The sequence below is a fragment of the Phymastichus coffea genome, unplaced genomic scaffold (assembly GCF_024137745.1).
Source record: "Phymastichus coffea isolate CEN01 unplaced genomic scaffold, Cenicafe_Pcof_1.1 PCOF00028, whole genome shotgun sequence".
Lineage (NCBI taxonomy): Eukaryota > Metazoa > Arthropoda > Insecta > Hymenoptera > Eulophidae > Phymastichus > Phymastichus coffea.
In genome coordinates, this window is record NW_026706839.1 from 1,631,585 (window position 1) to 1,657,062 (window position 25,478).

At 38.3% G+C, this 25,478-nt stretch overlaps 1 protein-coding gene across 2 annotated transcripts in view; it reads left to right on the plus strand.

Annotated features, from left to right (window-relative positions):
- The window catches only part of LOC131675770 (opioid-binding protein/cell adhesion molecule homolog), a 93,002-nt gene that overhangs the window by 53,872 nt on the left and 13,652 nt on the right, over positions 1-25,478 (plus strand). The window contains exon 2 of one of the 2 annotated variants that reach the window (XM_058954902.1): positions 11,883-11,980. In XM_058954902.1, the coding sequence (XP_058810885.1) occupies positions 11,883-11,980 (98 nt within the window). The remainder of the gene's footprint in view (positions 1-11,882; positions 11,981-25,478) is intronic. The other variant, XM_058954903.1, reaches the window with a different exon arrangement.

Consider the following 25,478-nt stretch of genomic DNA (forward strand, 5'->3'; position numbering starts at 1 on the left):
TCTTCGAGTGTATATGCACGACAGCAATGTCGAACGTGATATTCCATTTTCAACGCGCACGGTGGGTGTTGCAGCGCGAGCAAACAAGCGCGTGTACGTTCGCTCTACTCGCATGGTTATCCCCTCAAGGTTTAACCACGGCGTCAGAAAATAAACGTTGCCATCGCGTGCGTTGGTTTACTTTTGTTTCGGTTTTTATTATTTTTCAGCTGCAGCTTGTTTGTGCGAGATAGCGATCTGCTTCGCAAAGCTTCGAGAGAAGGAAAAGTGTCTATCGCGAGCCCCTTCAGAACTTTCAATCGAAAACAAATTTCAAAGCGAAAACATTTCAAAAATGTTTTCCGTGGACTTACACGTAACGTCGTCGAGCAAAAACAGCTTGTCAAGGTGAAACTTGAGTGGCAGAAAAAGCAAAAGTTTATCAGGGGCAACAAGTTCGTCGTCAAGTTAGCGCCGATTATGAATATCAGATGGGACAGGGGGAAGAGAACTCCGCGAGAGAGGAATCGCGCCGGTAAACTTTGGGAGGCTCGCGTCAGAATGGAGATGTATGGAAGTTAATAATGTCCGGCGTTGCTGCTGCTCGACGGAAGGTCTACATAATTTGGAGCAATGCTCTCGAGCCCTCCTGCAGAGCAAGAATTCGATTACTCCGCGACGCGGCGCGATTCTTCATTTCTCTCGCTCGCCTCCCTTCTTGCTTTCCTTGGCGTACTTCGCCATCGCCACTGATTCATTATTTATTAGCCGGACGGATATTTATCGTATTGCTCCCGACTTTCTTCGACGCACAAACTTGCGCACTCTTATATATCGAGGTGCGTCCGAACGAAACGGAAATGTCGAGGAAGAAGTGTGCGCGTAAAGCGATCGTACTGGCAGTGGAAGGGCGGAAAATTTTAGGAATTGGCCATCTTTGCTGTCGTCCCGTAAACAATCTGAAACAGTAATGCAACTAAATGTGCAACTACAGGAAAGTTAGAGCGGCAAGCTTGCCGTGTATTTGCGGATGCAAAGTCGCGAAGCTTGACCCCGCGTTTCGGGTGCAATGAAACTCTGTTAAATTATCATTTAAATTGTGACGAGACGAGCGAGCAGCCTGTCGTACGCACTGCCTGACTAAACTGGGCGAGAGTCGCGCCAGTAATAACAATCACAAAGACTGATTTGCATGAGTCGAGTAACTGGAAACCCTGCCTGCCGATTTTCCTTATAACCCAAGCGCAAGTGGGATGGGGAGGTAGCAAACTCTCGAGCATTAATTAAGCACCGATCAATTAAGGCGAATCCTGGCCCTCGCGCGACGTCCTCATATCTCACGCGTGCATCTATCTCTCTCAGCCCCTCCCTACCCATCCGACAGCTTGCACCCGTTCGATTGCAATCTAATTTGATGTATGCAACCTATCGCTCGATGTATCTTACAAATTGAGGGGATGTTAGGCTATTCTTGATAGCTGGCTCAATCTCATCGCACATACGTTTTAGTCAACGATTATGCGACCGGTAACATTTCATAAATCATGTTGCGATATGCGCGATCGTTAAATAAACAATATCGTAAGTGCGAGTAAAAGTCGACCTTTTATACTTCTCTCTTCATTTGTAATTTACGATCAGTGCATATTATTGTAAGATATTATGGCAATAAAAAAGTGATGGCTCGCAGAATGTGCACTTTTTGTCTTCTTTCTGCCCGTTCTGTATATAGAACTCTGTGGCGCTTTATAGCACTTTAAAACTATAAAATTAAACAACGTCTAGTTTATGAGCTAAGCCGGCAGCTGGCGGGACTCGAAAATATATAAATATTCAATAGGTTCCGAACTTGAACGAGTCTTGGCAATTACTGGATTCACTGTTTCAACTAAGAAAAGCTAAAATAAGCAGAGCTGAACTTCGAGATACCGTCGTTTACACTCTGAATAGGTCAACATTAATGTTATTTCGAGAAAGTTTTCTTTGAAGTAGTTTGTACGATGCCAATCAAAAGATTCTACTTTGACGTTAAAACTGATTAAATTGGAATTTGAAAAAACAGCGGCAAAATAACGCCAGCTGTTCACTGTACTACGCAACAAAGATAATTGAAAGGCACGCAAAACATGGTTCTAACAATATGAGTAATCAATGATATTCCAAACGGCAAAGCAGCACGGGCTTCAAATGACCGTCGTTGCCGAGCACGCTGTCGATCGGCAAATCTGCACGTGCAATTAGCGTATGCCCAGCAATATATACGTCCTCTCTGATTAATTAGATTTGCCATACTCTGTCAACGCGCATCGCGCGTGGCGTAATGTCCACGCGTTTATATCGCAGAGTAGTGTGCAACATACATTTGGACTACGCGATAACGCGCATGAAATACCACGACATGTTGTTTAAGTGCGTATCCTTCGTATGACCGTCTGTGGTATTAATACCGCATACAAGATTCATGCAACTTTATTTCTCGTTAAACGGACTAAGACAAACTAGTTTTGCATTGATTTGCCGCGCGGAGAGATGAGTATATGACGCATGATTCATGAGGCAGAACAGCAGCCGCTTCTCGTAGTTTGCCATGTAAATTAAATCACGTGATCCTCTGACGCTTTGCTGGACGGCCAATGGAAAATAAATATTTTACTTGTGCATTAATTGAGAATACGCATACAAATTTATGATTGTAATGGGGAACGAATGGATTCTAGATAATATGTCGCTTGGATACGGGTTCAGTTTCCGTCTGATTTTGTAACAATGGTCCATGTAATATTCAGTATTTGATCTCGAACTAAATCGCTAACAATCATTTTAACAAATATCTAATCGTCGGATGACCTAGTCATTCGAATAATATTCTGTCGATTAATAGCTTTGTCTGATCAAACAAATCAAGCGTATTGCAAATATCAAACGTATAACTGTTGCTTCTACCACCAATAATTAGAATCGCTTTTAAATGCAATACACACGTGTGCACGCGATCTATTCAATGCATGGTTAGTAATGCACAATCGACTTGCATTCGAAGAATAGATGATCAATTTGGGGAGGAGAACAAAGCATATCTCGCGCAAGAGCCAATACTTTGACTGCGCGACAATTTATGGGTCCTAGGTAAAGCACGCTAGGTATTAATAGCCTACAGAGGCGCGAGTATGTAGCGCCAAGAGACATCTCACAAAGATATAGCATAGCGCGCGATAATCCACTAATTCGATAATTGATTTATCGTGCCTGACTGGCGCGTTAGCGGATCCACGTAAAACTAACAGAATCGCGTAATGGCCAGCGAGGAAGCCCAGCGAGCCGCCGTTAATTAATGCAAAGCTCAAGCTATCACAACCTATCGTCCCCTCCGGAAAAGTAGAATGTTCGAGAGTGAGGACGCCACACGATGGCTAGCTTCCCGCTTGTTTGTCGCTTTTCCGAACTGACGCGTTTCATACCGGAGATTAGTCGATAATGCGACTGGGTATCTTTGTTACTCGGCCTATTTTTTCTATTCTCTACGAAATACAAGATCGTCAGTTATACTACCTAGAGTACAGAAAGGAAAATAAAACTACATTACGTATATGATATATGCACAAGCTTGAACAGAAAATTCTCTCGATATTTGTACGGTGAATAACCTTCGGGAAAACGATCTTGAGACACAAAAATAAATAAGGTCGAAAATAAATATGCTCACTTGTCAAAGTTCATTATTATATACAATAATGTTGAAGATCTTTACGATCAGAATTCTTTAGGCTATGAATTCCTCTTGTTTTCCACAAAGAAGTGAAACACACACACACACGCGCGCGCGCGCGATAGCATACTTACCATTTTTCAAAAAATTCCTTTCCATTTACCCGAGGCTACACGAAGAGTTAGACGATCAGTGTTCGTTAGGTAAAAAGTGGAGACTCGCATACAAGGTACAGTGTTTTAATATTTTTTTGCTCGTTCCCGTGGTGTACATACGGCATCGCCATTAATCTAGTCCCAGTTTTAGTCCTGTATGTACGTTACCGCTTGCTGTACTACTACCTACTGGTTCGATGATTAATTACCACAAATAAATGCAGCTAACTCGCGAAGCAAATCCAAATAAAGATATATCATGCTGACTATTAATATCGTATGCGCGCGAGCAAGTGCGAGCGCAAGCTCGGCTTGGTGCCAAGTGACACGAAACGTCCCAGTGGAAAACTGTGTGACAATCGCGTACTCTTTTATTTTTTTTTGTTTTAATAGACGGTAAGAAAAAAATATTTCCACATTGGTAACGAGTCCTTGCAAATCAAGGTGGAGAATCTCTCGTAAAAATTTTTCCCCATCAGAAATGTTTTCGTTCGTATAAGTTAACAATAGACCTCAACGAAAGAAGAAAACTTTTCCCTCCTCTTTGAAATTGAGTTAAAACTTTTTTTACCTCACGCTAAAAAAGTTTTTGCAGACAAAAATAAGTTACATTTTCATGAACTCCGTTGCAAATAAATTTGTTTTCTATTAAAAGTATCTAATCTACCGTAGAGCACTTTATTTTTCTTAAACAATCACTTGAATTGGAATCATAGTAAGGTTACAAAAGACTTGAATTTCCTTGTGTATTATTATTTATTCAAACAGAATGGGCTTGACTTACAACATCTCCAGAAATGCAATGTAGACTGTTGACAACTTCATAATTGACTTGGAATTGTATGTTGTATAATTAAAATTAATTATTAATTTCGGAGCAAGGACGTCAGCTACCTTGCTTCCTTTGGAACACGAAATAGAGTGGAATTTGTTCTTTTTTTTAAACTGACGGTTCGTTAAAAAGCTAACCAAATTTATTAATACTTACTTAAATAAAGAAGTAAAAAACGAATCTAAAAGCCTCCAAAAGTGGTATGTTGTGACAAAAAGTCGCTCTCCAAGAGTCGTAAAAGTCTAAAGAAATTAATTCATTTGGCATCTTAAAAAGAAGTAGAGTTAAGTCGAGAGAGAAAATTCCAACGAAAAAAGCAGATGGAGGGGAAGGAAAAAGAAAACGTGGAGAACCCCGGAGCTGGAAATTGATCCTCTTTTCGTTGCATGCGCAAAGAGTATAATCTCGACCTGTGCCGAGGTGAATATACAAATTCCTTCCTGCAGCCACTTAGTTAATTACAGTGCCCGCATTTTTCTAGTTCTGCTTTCCAACGTACGGAAAGGAAAAAGCTTTTATTTTCTAACAAAGAATGACGATATGCCATTGATTTTTTTCCCCATTCTTTGCCTTAGGCATCGACGTTAGAGAACAAAGGAAAAGATAAAGACAGCAGAAAGAACAGCTTGAAAAATGAATAAATACATGGTTCAGAATTGGCTAGAGACGAGATATATAGTTATGAGAAAGTCCAAAAGGTGAAAACAAAATATGGAAAGTTTGTTGAAGAAGCTGGCGTACAAAAGCGAGAGAAGAAACTAATGAAGTTCTTTGAGCTAATTACATCCGCGAAGTTCTCACTTGCCCACGAAATGACTTGCGGAAAAAACCAACAAATGAAAGAAAAAAAGCATATGTAAAATCAAGAGAAGCGAAAATGTTGAACTTACATTTTTGAATAAAAGAGTAGTCGTCAGTTTCGTTACAAAATTAGAGTAAAAGTGTCTATTTAATGTTTTCAGTCTTGAAGATTCTGAATCTATTAAAATCTTGAAATTCTAGAAAGATGAAGTAATAACCAGTGGATTTACGAATATTTCAATATTAATCAATAACGTGAACCGGAAAGTAGCGTAATTGAAAAGTTCTGTTTTATTTGCGGCACTCACTTGCTGTAACGACTTCACGAAGAACCCACTAATGACGTATAAAAAAAGGCACGACTACAAGTAGGATCTCTAGAGAATCACTTGTGCACTGAAAATTCGTTGATTTTCCAGCTTCGAAGGATGGCTTCAAATGAGCATTGAAATGCTTTTTACAAATATTAACTGGTAAGAATTGCAGTCAACTTGGTAATACAAGTACTTTATCTTTTTTACGACTCAATGCGCATCGAAATATAATATCGAAATGTTAATTTTCTACGTAAAAGAGTTGATCCTACGAAGTAGTTCTTAGAAACAATAGAAACCGTGGAAATCGTAATTTTCACTGTAGTAATTTCGAATCGAATCTGAAAAGAAAAATGACTTTGAACAAGCTTTCGGGTCTCGGAAAGCTTTTTGCTCTTGACGTTTTAGCGATGTTCTTCCATTAATCGTCACATTTTGAGGTGAGATTAATGGCTTGCAAAATTAAAACAAACCAAAAAGGGGAAAAAACTTTTCAGAAGTAGATTAACCTTCTCACAATGAAAAAATACATTGCCACTATTGACATCGAGAACAGAATGAAATAGACAGGAAAAAGAAATTTGTCGACTAGCATCAGCAGCAAAGAATCTGGCATTGGCGGTTGTTCTCGCGCCACTACGAGAAGAGTGAGAAAGAGAAAGAGAGAGAGAAAACACTAGCAGCGCGCTTTTATTGCAATTGACGATGAAAAGCGGGCGGCACGTGCTTCTGGTATTGGCGTTTAGATTTGCGCTTGAGACAAACTTCGCATCGCTATATAAAAGCAACGAGCAAAGATTATCATCACGCCGACGATTCGCCCTCGACTTCTTTTTTTTATTTTTGTTCCTCGACGTGCAATTAGACCGACTCTCTCTGCCTCCGCATTATATGTACCAACCGTGAGTATAAATTGTCGACTGCGAAGGTATGTTGGAAATTATACATGCTAATTTATGCTGACTGAATAACCTAGCCCTAGAACATTGTTTGAAGACATTGGGGATAAAGGACTTTAGTGTCATTCGTCGCTAATATTGGAGCTGGGAATATAAAGAAAGCTTTTAATGAACTTCAATTTATTTTAATCTTGTGATATATTTATTCACAAGTTACGCCGAGCAATTAAACATTGATAACGATCATAGCGATCAAAAAGACAGACAATCACGTCTTTCATATAACTATGATTAAACATATAAAATAATAATAAAATAAATAATATTTTTTAGAAAATATGCGGTATTGTGACAAGATATTTATAATTTTGGTTATTAACTGATTAAATTTGGCAAATGCAACACAATTTTATCCGTGAAAATCTGATTAACTTGAGGAATTTGAAAAATTCAGTGACTCTTGATGTTTCAAAAAAATTATTCGTTAATGATTATAGTCAATCGCTAAAATTCGATAATCATAACCTATCAATATAATTGAGTAGAGCAAATCAAAAAGAAATCGGGCAAGCGTCAGAGGGGACGTTAACGAGAATTTGAAGCATGGCCGACAGGCACACACGCATGAAAGTCGAGGTGGAGGGGAGTCTGTCCGTCTTAGCTCTTTCAGTTTGCATTTGCCATTAGCCCATCAAATCATCGAGCTCTTTGCAAAATTGCCGAATGCAATTTTCTGTCTCGCTGTCGCTAACCAAAAGAAGGAAAAACAAGAACGTAAATTTGCCTTTGCTTTCGTGTAATCCGATGAGTTTAATAGTCTTGCGCCCTTTTTCTTGGCTATCACGCGTAATCATAGAAGCTAGACTCTGCTCGGGTCAAAAAGAAAGGAAAAGAAAAAAATGTGCGCGCGCGGCTTTGAAACGTCAATTTACTTGATTTTGCCTCAGCTTAGTCTTTTGGCGCTTCTCTTGCAGCCTTTTACCACCCCCTGAAAAAGATAAAATGTACTTGAGGGGAAAATAGCGCTGTTAAGCGATGTCGCGTCGTTCCAAAGATGTTTTTCTTTGACAGTACTCTCTTTTCAAGTAATTTTGTGGATAAACTTTTATATGTAGATAGAAATGTAGCACTCTCGTAGCAAATTACACAAGAAAATTACTTCTTCTTATTATTTCTCTTATTTAACCCGAGGCATAAAGCCTTCACATAATGATGTTGCGAGGTAGAGCCGAATAATGAATCTCAGCTTATGCATTTTCTCTCTCTATCTCTCTCTTTCGAGCTCTAATGCCCTTTCAGTTTCACTGCGGAAAGCTCATTGTGCTACAGTATGCATATGCACAAAAGAGCTTGCGCATATACGAGCTGCGGCTGCACTTGTTGCTCTCACTCTGCACGGATTGTCTCCACGCACAGCTCACAATAATGCAATCTTCTTCGTGTCTCGTCAATTCTCCAGTACGTTGACTACAATCGATGCCAAACTTCGTTTGCCTGTTTTTATCGTGAAGATACTGCGTTATTTTCTTCGACTTTGCTACGAATAATGTGTTTCACTTTTTTATATTGCTTTAAAATGAAGATACTATGCAATAGTTTTGTTTTTTGTGGTTTCTAAGTTAATGTAATTTTAATTGATTTAAATATTTTGTGGATCGTAGAGCAAAAACTTATCGTCTTTAATATTTCGCAATAGAACAATGTAAATAGAAAATACGAAAGTTCTGCAAAATACGCAAGATTTCGCGATGTACGATGCAATAACAAACAAAGAAATGTATCCTACTGTTTAACAAAATTGTATGTTTCAATAAACTATTCCGTGAATGAACCAGAAGCTAATTTATAATGTACAGAGACAGACAGCGAAAAGCTATTACATAATAAACAACATTATTTGGTAATTCGAATCTTATGAAATCTGTTTGAAAATTAGAAGTAATGCGTTGCATAATTAGTAAGCCACCTCTGCGTAATATAACAAGCTCATCGGCCGTAAACAGAAAGTAGGCCAACGCCATAAGATGGACCGGCAATTTCGTGAAGGCTCTACTACTAGGTTCCTCTAACCAGGAACAGACTCCAGCGTTTTCTCGGCACAGCAAAGTGAAACGAAAGCGAAGGGCCACCGCCTCCTCTTGCCCGTTAAGCGGCCTTAAATCCAGCGTAATTTCATCGCTCTGGTATTATATAATAATTGGAGAAGCTCCAGATGGTACCGTCGCTTCAAATTTCGTGATATAAGAGCTGCGCGCCTCCCTCCTTCCTTGCGCGCTGTTCTCTAAGATTATAACGAAAGTTCTTCTAGCGAGAGTTGTATAAATTTTTCTCCCCTACGAAAATTACGAACCGACGGCGACGATATAATGTGGGAGCTCTCTCTCCCTCTCTCTCTCTCCCTCTCTCTCTCTCCCTCTCTCTCTCTCACCCACTTACTCAAGACAGAGTAGTAGTTTCGCATCTAATTAGACGATGTATATATTCAGCACTCGGTGTATAACGCGTTTGATGAGGCCACTGTCGTAGCTAGACTGACATGGAGTTCAGTGAGCGAAATTGGAGTACCTGTCTCTGTTTAGCGCCTTTGCTCAGAAACCTACCAAGTTCAAATAATAACTACGCAAATACATTTTCTATGTGGATGAAGTTCGTTGAAACATGTCTTAATCAAGTCTAATGAGCGTTGCAGAATGCGAATAAGGTAAATTTGTATCTCGCTAGAATATTTTTCTTAAAAAATGAATGTTTATAGAAAATAATTTGATTCTAGCTAGATTGTATTCTAGATTGTATTCTAGATTTTAATTGTATTGTTTAGGATATCTCGCAACATTATTCCGAATGAAACTTTAGTCGTGAAAGCTGAATTACAAATCAGTGAATAAACAATTTCATGAAAGCTTAATAAGCTTTTTACAAGCAGCAATAACTCCGTTACGTTTATTCCCGGATAAATCGTGTAAATAGTTTACCCTTTGGAATGACAGCGCTGAAGCGGTTTTGATTTTCATCTCACAAAGCGCTCTCTCTCTCTCTCACTCTCTTTCTCTCTCAGTGCAGTCTGCATTACTTTTTATTTTGCACGAACGAGTTACCTGAGCTCGACGGAAGCGAAACTTTCGAAAGGAATTACTGCGAAAATAGCGGCGTTGCTCGGGTACAAAGGATGAGAGAAAGAGGAAGAGACCGTAGCGGCAGTAGCAGCAGCCTCCCATCAAGCACTTTTTAAACCGATTGTGGTCGCTTGATGAAAGGAGAACAATTTCAGCCAGAGAAAGTAAGAGCCGCGATAAATATCTCTCTCTTTTCATCCTGACCCTACATTTTGATAATACCACGTCCTAACATTTTTCATACATCGTTGGGCTTTTGTTTTGTCGGTAGGTGTCTTGAAAAATCTCAGCGTCATTCTTCGAACTTTGCAATTTTGATAAATTAAAGGAAGTAATATCTTTTCTTTCGTCCTTTCATACGTATAAAAACTTAAAAAGTCTTCTTTCAAACTGTGATTTATGGATTTACTGTAGAGTAATATTTTTTGAGTACTACTGAAAAATTAATTTAAATATGACAAAAGCTATATTGTGCTGATATAAGCTCTCAATCCATAGTTGAGATGAAAAAACTCTATTTTCCTGAAAGCAGAAATCTAATGGAAAGTTTATTTTGGAACAAAAATTGTTTTATTTTTACAACTCTCACTTTCAAAGCTCCACTAAATCATTGACAAAAAACTGACTGTATCGAGAGATTTTTATTCGATACATACGACTAGGAACAGAATAAAGTAACAATCGCACAATTTTTCCTTTTTTACTTTTTGATATCCCAACATTTTTCGAATTTTTCAACCTCTGTGACTGTTGCAAAAAAATTTATCTCTTTAAGTGCTAAATCGTCTTGATTGAAAAATTCAATTTAAACTTTCCAAATAAGAAGAATGTTGTCATCGAAGAAAAGATTTCAAGTAGTCGAACTTCAATTTTAGTCAGACACGTACACTATTGAAAGTACAGTTATATTATTTATCCAAATTGATAATTTCTTTTTATTACCAAGATATCTAATTTTTGAAATATATATTTAAAAAGCAATATTCTTTGCAGTATGGATAATGAGAAATGCTTACGTTACTTTCATAGCATTTATAATTTTAGAGAGAACCGAAGCACGTTTAATGCATACAACAAATTGGATTTGAAAAATGTGATTTAGAAAAGATTCACGAACATGTGTTAATGCTGAAAATTTATAATCTTTAATTAAGAATCTCAAATGAATGCAAGCAGTCAATAATTAGTGATACTTAACTTGACAATTACCCTAAATGAGGCATTAATTACGCCCTATAATTAGTGCAAGCTACTTCCTCTAGCACTTTAGGTATATAATTTAGCGATCGCGTTTCTACGTGAAAGCGTTTCTTCAAATTGATTATATTACAATCGAGAGCTATCTAAAATAATGCTCATCTTTGAGTTGACCTAATACATCGAAGCAAAGTCAACTGCAACTTCGTCAGTGGGTAAAGAATCCACGATAGCATAAGCCACAGCGGTGAATAGAGTTCTCGGAGGGTAAGTATCTAGCGCAAAGCAGAGGGAAATGGTCTATTGTGCGGATACGCATCCCGCTAATCGGCCCGAAGTCAATAATCCATGATCCGCTCTCTCAGCGCCGACATGTAATTGGGATCAGAGCTTATCTGTAGCGACGCAGTACCGCGACTCGATTAACTTGAACTATGAGGTATACTGGGCGAGGACTGACTCTGTCTGTCTGCTTATATCATATGCAATACACGGAGTAAGTATCGAGCTTCGCCTCGCCTCGTTATGACTCGTGACATGGGCGAAAAGACTGTTTGACGGGGTTCCGACGTAAACTTCTAGATCATACGCGATAACTTCATGCGGTATATTGAAATGACTTGATCAAAGTGAACCATGATGTGTTTTATTAAGAATGTGTTGATATACTTTTTCTTCTCTTTGCATAATTTCAAATGGATAAGTGATATGTTAGAGCTGTATTAAAACAAAATTTGTTTGTGATGTTGAATGTTAGTTGTTATTCTTGAAAAGAAATGAGACTGCAATAATGCCTAAATCGTATTGGCACGTGCAACAGCTTAAACTAAATAAAATGGAAACTCCAGAGACTCATATACTAAGACGCATCATCAATGTGTTTCAGAAGGGCCAATCTTCACAGAGCCAATATTGAACGTGACCATCCCGGTCGGCAGGGAAGCCGTGCTCTCGTGCGTCGTCGAAAATCTATCCACATACAAGGTGAGTCCTTACATACTACGTATCGTCTACGTATATGTGGATGTATGTATGTACATGCACGAATGGCCAAAATGCCAACGAACGTTAGCCAACTTTTGCGCCACTTCCGTCGTGTAGCCCAGTAGTAGCGGCAGCAGCAGCAGCAGCTCGACTGTCGAAACTTTCCTTTCAATGTACATCCTTTGCGAAAAGTGGTACTTAGCGAGCGATTCTATCGCGTAATGCCGTGTGTTCTCTGAATATAATGAGATCGTTCGAGCGTTTTTGAAAGGTTTTTGAAATTGCACGCGACTTTGTACACTTTTAGAGCTTTCGGAGCCTTACTCCTCCAGTCTCTCTCTCTCTCTCTCTCTCTCTCTCTCTCTCTCTCTCTCTCTCTCTCTCTCTCTCTCTCTCTCTCGGTGAAACTCTCGATGTCGAAACTTTTCAGGGCCTGTTTATTTTGCAATTGTTCTGCCGTAAAAGCTTTAGAACGATTCTTCCTCTTATCGGATTCCGTTATCGACTGTGTAACTGCAAAAATCAGGACGTTTTAATGTTTTTGAATAAATACTACAGTGATATTAAAAAATAATTTAAAAGTTGTACTTAAAACAAGTTCTTGAAGCGTCGGCTTGTTTTGTGGCGAATAATTGCCACAAATGAAATATTTTTCGAAATAAATTATTGTGCCGTATCCAAAGGAAATATTAAATAGTACTCAAGCTAATGGTCCTCCCATCATAGTAGATCAAACGCGAAACACTCTACGTGACAATGGTGTCGTCGAAATGCATAATAACATATAATCAAGTAATAGACTTGCACTGATTCACTTGAAAATTGCTATACAGAGATTCGTGCTTGATGCTATCTCGATTGACATGAGAGCGCTGCGAAAATAAGGGTTTGAAAATGAAGCACTGTGCAGTATAATGCAAAGGGCTTAACTTGAGTGCGTCAAGCTTTAAGCCCTAACAACTTATCATCGCGTGTCTTGATGCTTCTTGACTCGACAGTTTTTTTTATCTCGAGTGTATATATAAGCGCCAAGCAAGCATTGATAATCCTGTGCGCGCACACTAAGTAGGCTAAATCTTGCATCCTTATCTGTTGCCGGCTTGGTATTAAGTTGGATTAAAGCCCCGGATTAAATGGAATGATTCATTAAAGGCGTTCGGCGCTCGCTCGCCGAGAAAGCTCAGCTTTGAGTTTTCATGGAGATATATGCATCGCTGAATACTTAATAAGATTAACACTTTGAGTTAGTCTGTCGTTTTCGAAAAGACCTCAACGAAAAATGATGCTGCTCGCTTCTGATGCTATTTTCTTGGCATCTTTTCATCGAGCAAGATGCTCTTGCATCTCTACAAACAAGATAACTTTGCAAAGTCAATGTTTTCAATGAACGATTGAAAAAGTTATTCAATTAAAAGGTGTCGACTCGAGCTAAAATTGCATCATCAGCGGTTCAACAATGGAATCGATCCCATCTCCTTTATACGCATTCAATCGTAGCAACTCCGAGCCAACTCACGTGCAAGCGTCGAACAATATCTCATTGCACGCGCTTCCAAGTTTTCCCGCGGAACGGCAAAAGTTGAGAGAGAAAGGGAAAGGGAAAGTTCTGATTGTTCGGGCGTCTTTTAATTACCGGCACTTAAGAAGGATGTCATTTCCTAGCGGTTTCTACCGTTTGAGCGTCAATTTAGGACACCGTTGGGGTGCATTCGCGCGTCTTAAACTTCAACGTACTTTTTATCTCTTCAGAGAATCTTCCTACTTGAGTAATTTTAGACTGTTTTAACATGAACGATATTCTTTTCCAAAGAGAACATTAGCGAAAAAGTTTTTGATATTATGTAGGAATTTTATAGTAAGGATGTTACCAAGTTATAGTTCTTAAATATACCTGCGCAGCCTTACGCCGCTAAAACTTAGCTCGTTGCTGATACTAGAAGTCTTTCAAGAAAAAAAGCAAACAATTTCAGCCTATTATTAAGATTTTTAAGTGCAAAGTTAGTTTTAAATAACTGTTTATATTACTTTTGATGGTTTATTCAACTAAACATTCATTGTTTTCTTTTGCAAGAGCCTTTCTTCACGATAACCTCAAAAATTTTACGTCTAGCGTGAATTTAACTATTATCATTAAGAAAGTGAACAACTCTATAAAAATATGTTGAATAAAAATAGAAAATAGAATAGATTGATTAGTTAAAAACAGTTGTTGAAAAAAATGTATTCTATAAAATTTACCGAGGAAAAACTTTTCGAATTGACAAAATCAACTAAATTTTTCTGTCAAACAAAGATAAAAACTAGAGCACGAAAATATTGAATGGCTCTTTGTCAATAAATTAATCATAAGATGGTTTTTTTATTCAATGCGCATGGAATAGAGTTGTGAAACTAGATAAAAATAAGTTTACCGGTAATAACAAAGTCGGGCGCCAAATCAATTTGGTTCTTTTCGCTTTCGTCTTTCTTGTTTTATTCAGAGGGATCACCACGCCGTGGGCCTTTGAGCCCGTTATCCACCACTCAAGCTCGACCTTATAAAAGAAGACCGCTTAAAGCCCCTTATCGAGCACTTTCTACTGTCCGTGTGGCGACTCGGACACCGCAAAAGCTACGGTAATGATATAAAGTTCTCGCGAATCGTTCCTCGCAGCTTTAGCTACTCAAATTAGGTTCTATTGTATGCATAGAGCTAACTCACTTATACTTCGAATAACGTTATGAAGTTAGCAAAGGATTGTTGAAAATTAGTCTGAGTAGTGAATGTGCTTCTTATAGCACAAATTCTATGTACGTTTAAAAAATAGAATATGGAAAGCTGGATACTTTTTAGACTCTTCAAAGACCTTTAGAAAGTAACTTCCGTAAGCAACAAGCTTCTATTCTCCAGAACAACTTTCAAAAACTTATATATACTTTCCTATATAGCAATTTATCATTCGTTAGTACACTTTTCCATCAACAATTTTTTTTCTGATAAATTTCTTGACCCATGTATGTTATTGATTATGAAGCTCGAGTAAACCGTAGTATATAGAACTAGTGCATAAAAATTGTTGAAAGTAACTACGTATATAAAATATTGCGCGTAAAAAATTAGAAAACTCGCACTCCAGAAAGTCAAGTAACCTACTTTTTTTACGGAGCATGAAATCGTGCTACGCTACGAAAAACATACAATGTCGGCAGCAAAAAAAAACATGTCTCTTCAGAACAGCAAAGTGCTTTATATACATAATGCAAAATCAGAAGTATGAAATGTTAAAAACATGAAATATTAGAAAAAAAGAGAAATACTTACTGTTGAAAAATTGACAGAGAGAGAGGTGCGAGAGGGGGAAGGAGGTGGGGGGGGGGACCTGGTAGAACTGTAGGAATTTCAAGCACACATCGACCCTATTACAAGTGAAGTTACGTTTCATGCTGACAAGCACGAGTTCGCTATGAAGAAAGGTGGTAATTTATAGGATGAAAGGTCCCCTGCTGTTTATTTCCTCGCGCGAGCGTGCTGGAATGCTTGACATCGTAGCGTTATTAAAAAAAGTAAGGAGCTCAGATACTTTGAAATTTCAACAAAGAGAGTCGGCCCTCGAAAAACGAACGAGCGCCTTTACGAGCGGAAGATATATAAACGCGCGAACGTGATCGCGCGCAAGAGCCCCATTATAACTTTGACTGAGCTCGAAATTTTCCGGCCAACTTTTCATTTCGCTGCGAATATTAAAAGTCCGAATTAGATCGTCCTCCCACGCTCGCGTTGCCGCAGTCCCAAGTCGTTTATTCTCGCTGTTTCTGGCCCAAGCCCGAGTCATCGCAAACAAGCTGGAAGTTGCTCTTAGGAGACTTTTTACACCTTCTCCTCCGCCGGAATGCGACGTTTATTTCTTTCCTTGACTCTCTCCTACAGCCGCGCGTATGTGGGCCGTCGCAGCTGGCATTACACTTTTAAAGCCGGCTCCTTGTAGTTTATTGCCGAGATGGAAATCAAGGGATTAAAGTACTATTTTACGTTTGCAATACAAATCTCTCGTCTTATTTTCAATCGATTCTGGAATTTGTAACGGTCAAACATGGAAAATACTATATATGAGATTGAGACATCAGGTACTTGTATCAACTCAAAATTATTTTCAAGAAAGCCTAACAATTACGTTTTATAACTATTTAGCGGATATGACGTGTTTTGTTCGGCTGTGATTCAATGAATTAATCTTAGGCAAAGACCTTTTTAAAAAGCAGTACGAAATATTCTAACAGTAAAGAAACAATAAATTTAATAATATAAAATCGAATGAAGAAAACATAATTCATTCCATGACAATAATCCTCCCACCGGATTTAAAGGTTTTTAAACTAAAATGTTTCTTTGAAAAGTGCTGTTTAACAATTTTGAGTGCAATTTTTATGATACAGAGATTATACATATATTTCACTTAAAATATAGATACGATAATTTCTATCTATTTCGTCACATTGAACTATCGAAGTGACATACACTTCAGTCAAACAATTAACTTGACAGCAATCTTGACACAACCGCTTACTTCTTGCTGAGTTAATGCGTTGAACTATCAGAGCACTCTATCTTACTGCGTGTCGAGTGACGTCTACTTAGCGTGAACGTACGCGCAAAAGAATGGCTACACGGATAGATATAACGTCTGTGTAGTATTTTCGCGAACGTGCGGGTGTTAATCAGAATGAGATTTACATAGGCATGGTGAGAGAGAGAAAACCAAGCCACATTATACTGGTGGCTCAAAATTAACAAATGCAACGTGATTAAAATGGTCTCGATTAGCGACGTTGCTTTGAAACTTTAAACATGCTTTTTGATCTATGGTCCTCGGGAAAAGCGCAACATAATAAAATACTGCAATTAATCGAATGTAAAAGTACGACCGAAATTATGTAGCAGAAAGACAGAATATAATGAATACCATGATTATTCAACTGTATTGCGAACTCGCTGCAAGTAATTTTCGCTCACTTTTTAGGTAAACACACCTCGCTTCGCATGGAAATGTTTCTGAAAATGTCGTTCCCAGAACAAGGATCGATATGTTTTATCAGCTGTATATCTAATGATTGAATGCGAATCCGAAATTATTAAACCGTATGAATAAAAATGAGAAAACTTTTAATATAATAATTACGAATGCTTTAATACGGGCTCACTCATTATTTCAGATAATACGTGTTTCGCTATTGCTTACACGAATGTTCAGGTATTATCGTAAGGGTTATTTCGTGTTCATTCTCTCTTTCAGTGGCATGTAGTGTGCGGTTCTCTTTCGTTCATTGTAGCGAGAACAAGTTTCACGCTCAGGGGGAAATATCTATTCTCTCTCTGTCGCGTAACGGTTATCTTCAAGCCCTTTTTCTCTCCCAGTGGGCGATCAAACGCGAGAGCGTTGCCATTCATTGCTTTTCCCATCTCCCTCTCTCTCTCTCTCTCTCTCTCTCTCTCTCTCTCTCTCTCATCCTCACTCGAATTTTCGCGCTAGATAGCCATGCAGATTTCTTTCTATCTTTTTTTGTTGTTGCGTACAAACGAGCGAATCGCGCGCGATAGTCGTGTAATGAATCATTTTTTATTAGCTCGCTTTATCTGCGAAAAAAGCGCCCGATTCGGTATAAATAAGTTTCTTTCTATTGCTTGTATAAAGTTTTATTATTATTCCTTGAATTGTCTTCGCAAATTGCATTATCAACTGACTTATGCTGTGAACATTTCTCGGGTTATTGTCAACTTGATAGAATGCGTTTGACACATTCGCGTACGCGCGGGTGCTTACATATACATAATCCATGAAAAAATATTAAAAAGTTTGCGTGTAATTGAAGCATGAAACAAATATGTAGGAAGATAGGTCTTTTTCAAGAAAAACGGCAAGAATATTGTAAAGCGTGAAATTGAAAAGGAGAGAAAAATCAGCATGCAGAGTGAAATCTAATCACAATAAAAGACAATAATGGACTCACGATCACGGACGAAAAAATCAGTCGCGATAGAGCAGAAACTAGTCGCTATTTTCGCTGACAATAAAGCTTTAGCTTGCTCTTCCATCTCTCATTCGGTCTCTCTTTTTCTGTCACGTAAAGCCTACGTTGTATCCTCGCTTTATTCTCACTTGGCTGTGTTTTTCTCATTGTCTGGCTCGCGCGTGCGCGCGCGCACCTAGCGCTATCTCTCAATGGCAGACGCACGCGTGGCGTGCAAGCGGAGAGCGCGAGAACATAACTTGGCCGGTTTTCAGCGAATTACTTTCAGCGCGCGAGCCGGGCTCTTTTGTCTAATTTTCAACGCGGAAACACAAGATGGCAGCTTCTTGTTTTAATTGTTAAAACTCTTGCGAAAATTGCGCGTACTTTCGAACTGCTCGCAGCGAGCGACTCTGCTCCCAGTGTTCGGCCTGCATTACTCTTAAAATGTCCTAGCCTTCCAGAAGATGCGTGCTATTACAGTTTACGCTTGCGATAATTACGAAAAGGCACACGCTGCTGGAGTCTAATTTACGAGGCATGTTGTGTCATTTATGTACAATTGCGCAGAATAAAATGAAGACATTCAATTAGCTGGCGCCTTGCAAGTGCTCCGCGGCGTTGGCGGCGTCTTTGTTCGAGATAGCCGTTGGAGTGTGGAACGGCAATCGAGCGCGCGAGTCAATCGGGCGGCGGTGACGGCGGCGGGCGTCGAGGGGAAATTGAAATCAGGGATCGCGGGAAGCCCAAGCATTGCGGTGTCCAGCACCATTCTTCATTGCCCATCTCTCCTAGATTTCTCGATATCTCGTGGCTTTGTTTCCTCGTGGCTTCTCTTTTAATTAGACGTAGGAGAACTGTGGATGCCTCTCCACCTCATATATTGCCAGCGTGCGCACAGACCTACAATATTTTATTTCAGATATTGTCTTCTAAACGTACCTTTCGTTCTTCTTTCGTTAGCGAAATGAATGACGTGCAGATATTTCCAATTATTAGCAATTCAGTGAACATTGTAATCGATGGACATTCACATTTATTCATCTAAAATTTATACTGGTTTTCTATTACTATACTTTAGTTGATGATTATTTTTTTTTTAGTTGTAGTTTAAACAATTTAGTCATCTTACTACTTAATAAACATGACCATTTCATTTTCAATAAATTCTTCGTAATTTAACTTGTAGCAAATATAAAAACTCCAAAGAATCTTACGAGATTTAATAAAGGTCCAAAGGTGGAAAGCGATTCAAATAAAGCTACACGGTACGTTTGAAAATGTCGCCAAAAAGATCAAATAAATGCAAGGTTTCTTTGATCGTGAAGCAAATAAAAGAAAAGAAAGAAAGGGCATTATATCTGCAATAGAAATTACTGTATAAAAGGCAACATCCGGTTTAGTCGAAGGGATCGAGCGGAGGTCGCGTGAGAGGGTCGCCGAAGAAATTCGATTCGAAACTTGGCAAGTAACTTAGCGTTAGCGAGGCAAGCTCGCAAATTCAAGAGCCCCATAAACAGAGCCGCAGCCCAGGTCTCAGTTTTCTCTGAGAGTAAAGTACCGAGACGGAATGCGCTTCGATTCCCCACAAACTTGTTCGGTTTAACATAACCGAACTCTCTCTCTCTCTCTCTCTCTCTCTCTCTCGCTCTCTTTCTACCTATCTATCTATCTCATCTCTTAGCTCAACTTCGACCTGCTTTACACTACAGGGCAACTTGAATTTCATGGCTTCATTTTCATATAATATTGTCGACAACTAATTACGAAGCTAAAATAGCCGACTTTAACCGTAATATAGAAAATCTTCAGCACTCGCTAATCGTGAAATTTTAGCATACAAATAGTGTCTTAATTGTGTAAATCATAAGTATCTTCGTACCGTGATTGATGTTGTGATAACTTAAAAGTTGGTACGGAGATAAACAATAAAACCTTTTTAAGCAAATGCCTCATTTATCTTGAAGCCTCTCATTGACTATTTGTCTTCATTCGCCGACAAGTTCCTTATGGATGCTGAAAATGAAGTGCATTACCAGCGCAAAAAACGTGAATTCCCAAGGGGACAAAGTGACGGCAAGATTAGCTTAATTTACACAGAGATTATCGTGTTATATGAAAATTAATATTTTAACAACGGGTATAGGTAATTTAATTCGAATAAATTTTATTACAAATTTTTGGCACATTTTCTATGAACTTATTGAAATATAATTAATATAAAGCTTATAAATGTTGCATTTTTAATGTAATCAGATAATCCGGTTGCTTGCTAAATATCACAATTTAAAAAATATCTCAATAAAAATATATAAGGTTTGAAATAAACTGTAAATCAATTAAAACTTTGCTTTTTCAATGTGATACTCAATCTTATTAACCTAATATTCTTATGCTATCACTTTGAGTTACTCGTAGTTTGCAAAGTCCTATTTGATTCATAAGCTTGAAAGTAATGTGTTTGAAGAAATATTTGTTGGAAAGAAGCATAAATTATAAACTCATATATAAGAAATCATTAAAAAACTTTCCTTTGAAAACTTGATCGTTATCGAACTATGGGTTATCAAAGATTTGAAAAGTTCAATTTGCAGTTTCCAAAAGAAAAAACTTTAAGTTTTCGCCTCTTTATAGCACTTGAAATGTCGACCAAGCTTGTAAAGTATGCATTCGTAATCATAAAAAGTAGTTACCAACATGCGGGGGAAGGGTTCTCGTATTGCGAGCTTGCAAGAACACGCAAAATTACAAAAAATATTCTCAACTCGCAATAGGGCGATCAGCATTAAAGCATATTAAGCACCAGTAATGCTTGTAAAGCTTTCCACATAAAACAGTTCTCTCTCTCTCGCTCTCTCTCTCTCCCCCCCCCCCTTTCTCTACCTTTCTGGAAACATATTTCCAGTCCTAATCGTCTCGTTAAAAGTTAATGGCACAACAGTTGCTGCTCGTTTCACCGTTGGAAACCTTCAATTACAGGAGCGCGTAATTTTTCCACGTACCAATTTTAATAAAACACCGAAAAGCGAGTACGAATTCCATCGAGGTATATAAAAACATTTTGGAAAGATATCAGATAGAGCAAATCGAAAGATCGCATAAACTCAGAATGAAGCCAAATCAGTCCCTGATGGACGCGTATGTTATAAACGTATAGACTGGGTGCTTTATCGCATTGGCCCATTGGATATTCGTTACACGCTTAACGAGACATGAAACAATCGCTAATTGCTTTCGCGTCGAGTGCCAATATTCCAAACTGCATAATTGATCCCAGGCGGGCAAGCATGCGCGCCTCCCGCTTTCCCCAAATATATCCCCGCGTTTTCGCGTTTTACCAAAATAGAATGCCCAAAATCCGAGCCAGTTGATCATATCGACGAATCTTCTGCAGTTGATTTACAGCTATGTGTCGATTCATGCCATGCCAGTGCTATAAATGGGATTTTCGTGGACGATTGCGGGTGTTCAACCTTTTGTTACCGCATGTTTTTTGTATAGACGTTTGTATTCGTTGAACGGAACGTCTACTGTAATTATATTACTTGTGAATTGAGTTACAGCTGGAATAAATTGAACTACAACACTTTTAAGTAAACCACGCACAATATTTCTTTTAATACTAAGAAAAATTAGACTGAAGTAATAAAATTAAAGTTACAGAGGGAATGAATGGAACTACAAAATTTTTTATATAAGAATAACAAAATGTTCAATCAATACTGTATTTTGATAAAATTAACAGTATAACGAGGACTAATATGTCGCTAGCGTGTCAAAAGGTACCATGGCAACTCTCCTCAATGCTAGTTTTCCGTGAGCTCTCCCTCAGCAATTTTCACCTCCTTGTCAAATGAAACTCTGCGCCATAAGGCTTGCTGCCCCGCGACTCTCAAATTCAGAATTTCCCCGTCAGTATTTTCCCGTCACAGCACAGCTGGGCACGGCCTCAAAGTTTATTTGAGCACGTGAAGGGCGGATGCAAGACTTACGGCTGAAACTTGTTTTCGCTAACAGTAATTTTACATTTAAACTGAGGCAAAATTGCCGACGGTCGGACCATAGGATGTTTCATAAATCGCTAATTATTAAATAAATAAAAATAACTTATAATTTTATTTTAGCAACATTTTCATATCGGGCGTAGATAACCTCGCACAGCCAATACATCTGGCGTTAAGTAGCACAACAAAATAAAATCTATAGATTTCTACGCTAAAGGTTGATGTCTTACAATCTTGTTTCATCGCTTTCCCATATCTCTTTTTAAGCGAAATGAACAATTGTATAATAAAATAATAATAATTGGTGTTATAATAGTAATGACACTCTATAATATAATAATAATAAAAATCACGCATCCTATCTATAACAACTTGAGTGCCATGTTTTTTACTGTTCCTATGTTTTTCATTCGTTCGTGAACTACATAAATCTTTAATCGTAATAATTATTTTAAATTGTTCTAGTTCTAATGATTCTAGTTTTAATGATTAACGTTATAAAGTTGTGATTATATTGATAGCTTTGTATAAAATAAAGAAAGTGTTCTCTTGCATTTTTCTATTGAAAACATTTATTAATAGCAACTTTACGTTAAACGACTGTATTTTTACTGTCAATACAGCTCTCAGTGAAATGTTTTATTTTCATTTTTTTTTTATTTTGCAAAGCACCTTCAGTGATGAAGCTGTCGGTGAAATCCCATCTATTGTTCGGTCAGCCAGAGAGTGAATTTTAGTAGAATTTTATTTTCTGGAAATGGAACAACAGTGTGATTGAAAATGGAATTGACAAGTTTTCTTAATATCTTTGCTTTCTTGTTTAAATATTTGTGATGGAAACGACGTAGCAGTATAAATTCTTTAATTAGAAGATCGGCTATTCGTCGAAATAATTTTTAGAATTTCAATTTGACAGCTTCAAACTGATCGCCGAAGGATTGAAAGTATAACCGCAGAGCAACAGAACGACACAATTGTATAATTGGCGCTACACGTTATCTGCACGTCCGTTTAATGCGCAACGATGCCTCTTAAGGTGCAAAAGAGAGAGAGACGACGGGAAGAACGATGGATTCGTTGCCGTAGGGTGGCACTGAGAGCACAGTGAAGTGGAGTGTTGGTGTATAGCGAAAATGGCAAAGTCCTTAGTTTAGACCACAATTCACGAGCAACTAGCAGCGGTGAGCAGCAGCTAGCTCCGCTGATTCAGCCGAGTGTGGCCTGGGGCTTGTCACGTCTCGGCCGCAACGAGTTGCGCGCGCCAGATGCTTTATGAGATTGCCCAGGCGCCAAAGCGCACCCCCGGGCCCCACGCGGCGCAAGCATGCACATAGATGCATCGGGCTATCAGATAATTAAATCCCGAGCCGCGCTGCCTTGCCAGCCGATTGGGGCCAAGACGTACTTGTACACTTCGTCACGCTGCGCTTCTCAGCCGACTGCAACCAACGAGCGACGCGACCCGCGACGCGCGATCCTGCTCTGCTATTTGACCAAACACTGATTTACTGATTAGGTAGCATCACGTATACGTGTCTTCCTTCAACTCGAGATGCTAATTAATCGTTTTTGATGAGCCATTAATAAACGACTTCCTTGACCAATACTTGCTTGCGATGACTTGGTTGCTCAACTAGAGTTTGTTAGCTCAACACCGCTTTGTAGCACATTGAAAGCGCACCGTCATTAATGGAAGTAGCTGATTTTGTAGTACCACCTGCTATAATTACGCTAGCTAATTCATATTTTACAAAGTTTTGATGCTTACAGTGTACTGGGTGATCGTTGCTGTAACTAGATTTACCTTTTTTATCTGGCTTTTTTATTGGATAATTAAGCAAAGTCAGAACCTACCAATTTTTTTAAATAAGAGTTACTCCGAAAAATAGTGACCGATTTTTTCGAGTAATTATTTACAGAAATTGAACAGCAAACTGTTCGTCTTAAGTAATATTCATACTCCATTGGAATAATTACTCGAGGCAAATGTGAATTAATAAATGAATGCTTTTTTTTGTGAAAACTTAATTTGATATGACTTAAGTAACATTTTCCACTGTTGTTTATTTGACAGCTAGGAATATCATTTGAAAAAGTATTGCATCGTAGCTAGATAAATTTAGGAGGAAACTTTTGACTTGTTTAAATGTACTTTAGATAGTAACCGAGAATTTAATTAAAGAAAATTTATTAGAACTATTTGACTTTTAATTGTTGTTGTATCGAGTGAAGGTAGAGAATACTAAAGATTCTCGCATAGTTTGACGGACAAAGTGTTAAGAAAAGTTGTGTCGTAAATTCATTAAAGTTTATCTAGAGTTCAATGCATTCACGCCTCGTGCAGTAAAACATCTCTTGAGGGGAACTTAGGAGAGGACTAAAGTGGCGATGTCCGTATACTCGCAAACAACACTAGGCGCACAGTAAGCTGAAATTGGAAATTTCGATAGTTGCCCGCGAGCGGGAAATTTATCGCGATATTACCAGTGCGCAAATCTCGCTTTCCATTTCCTCTCTTCTTCGCTTTCGCATATATGCTATCGTGTTCACTGCACACATACACACACACACATACACGCGCGCGTTCGAGTTTTAAAGTTACACCCGGGTATTTACCGAACGGCCATTCGCTTGACTTACGAACTTTTACAGGTGCGCACTCCTGGTGGCTGATACTCTTGTATAGTCCTTCGTTTTTTCATTTTGTTTATGTTTAATCGAAATACACGTGTCATCGACTGTGAATAGAGGTTCTGTATTCAAAATATTATCCTATTCGATGTTCATACTTTTAGTATAAGATTTTCATTTTTCAAGCTTATGTATTGGAAATCTCTCTGAAAGTGATGTAACCACAGCTTCACTCACCTAAATAAGCCGACCAATGTTTAAAATTTTATTTTATAATAAATTTCGTGGCTACGTAAAGTGTACTGGAACAATCGATTCATGCCTTGTTTATCTGTCAGGTTTAGAAATAATAAGTGAACCGCGATAGTAAAAAAAATGTAATTAATGTAAACTTTTGCTCCAGATTATTTATATGATCTATACACTGAATTCACAATCTCATCAACGAACACCGAAATAACAAACTTTGAATGTTTACTTCAAAAATAGAATTTCAATGTTATTCATTTCAGAAACTGCACGCGGATTCTGAAAGTTTGTAATGTCGAAACGAGTATCTCACACGGAATCTCATAATTGGCGTTAGCTCGTGCCACAGCTCTCCATTATTCATTTTCACGAGCAGGAGAGAGCAGTCAAACTTTTTCGCGAGCGCAGGCGTCAATGGTGATTAACCGTAATTGTCGAATTAAAAAGTTTACCACTCATCTTCACGAGGACTGCAAACCACACGACATCGTCGCTGTTTACATTATTCTTTGTCAGGAATTTACGAATAGCTTTGATAATTGAATGATAATCTGTTTGCTTGTAAGCGCTGAATTAGCAAGATTAGTATTTCATTAATTATTTGTCAATCCTGTGGTAACTCACAATTC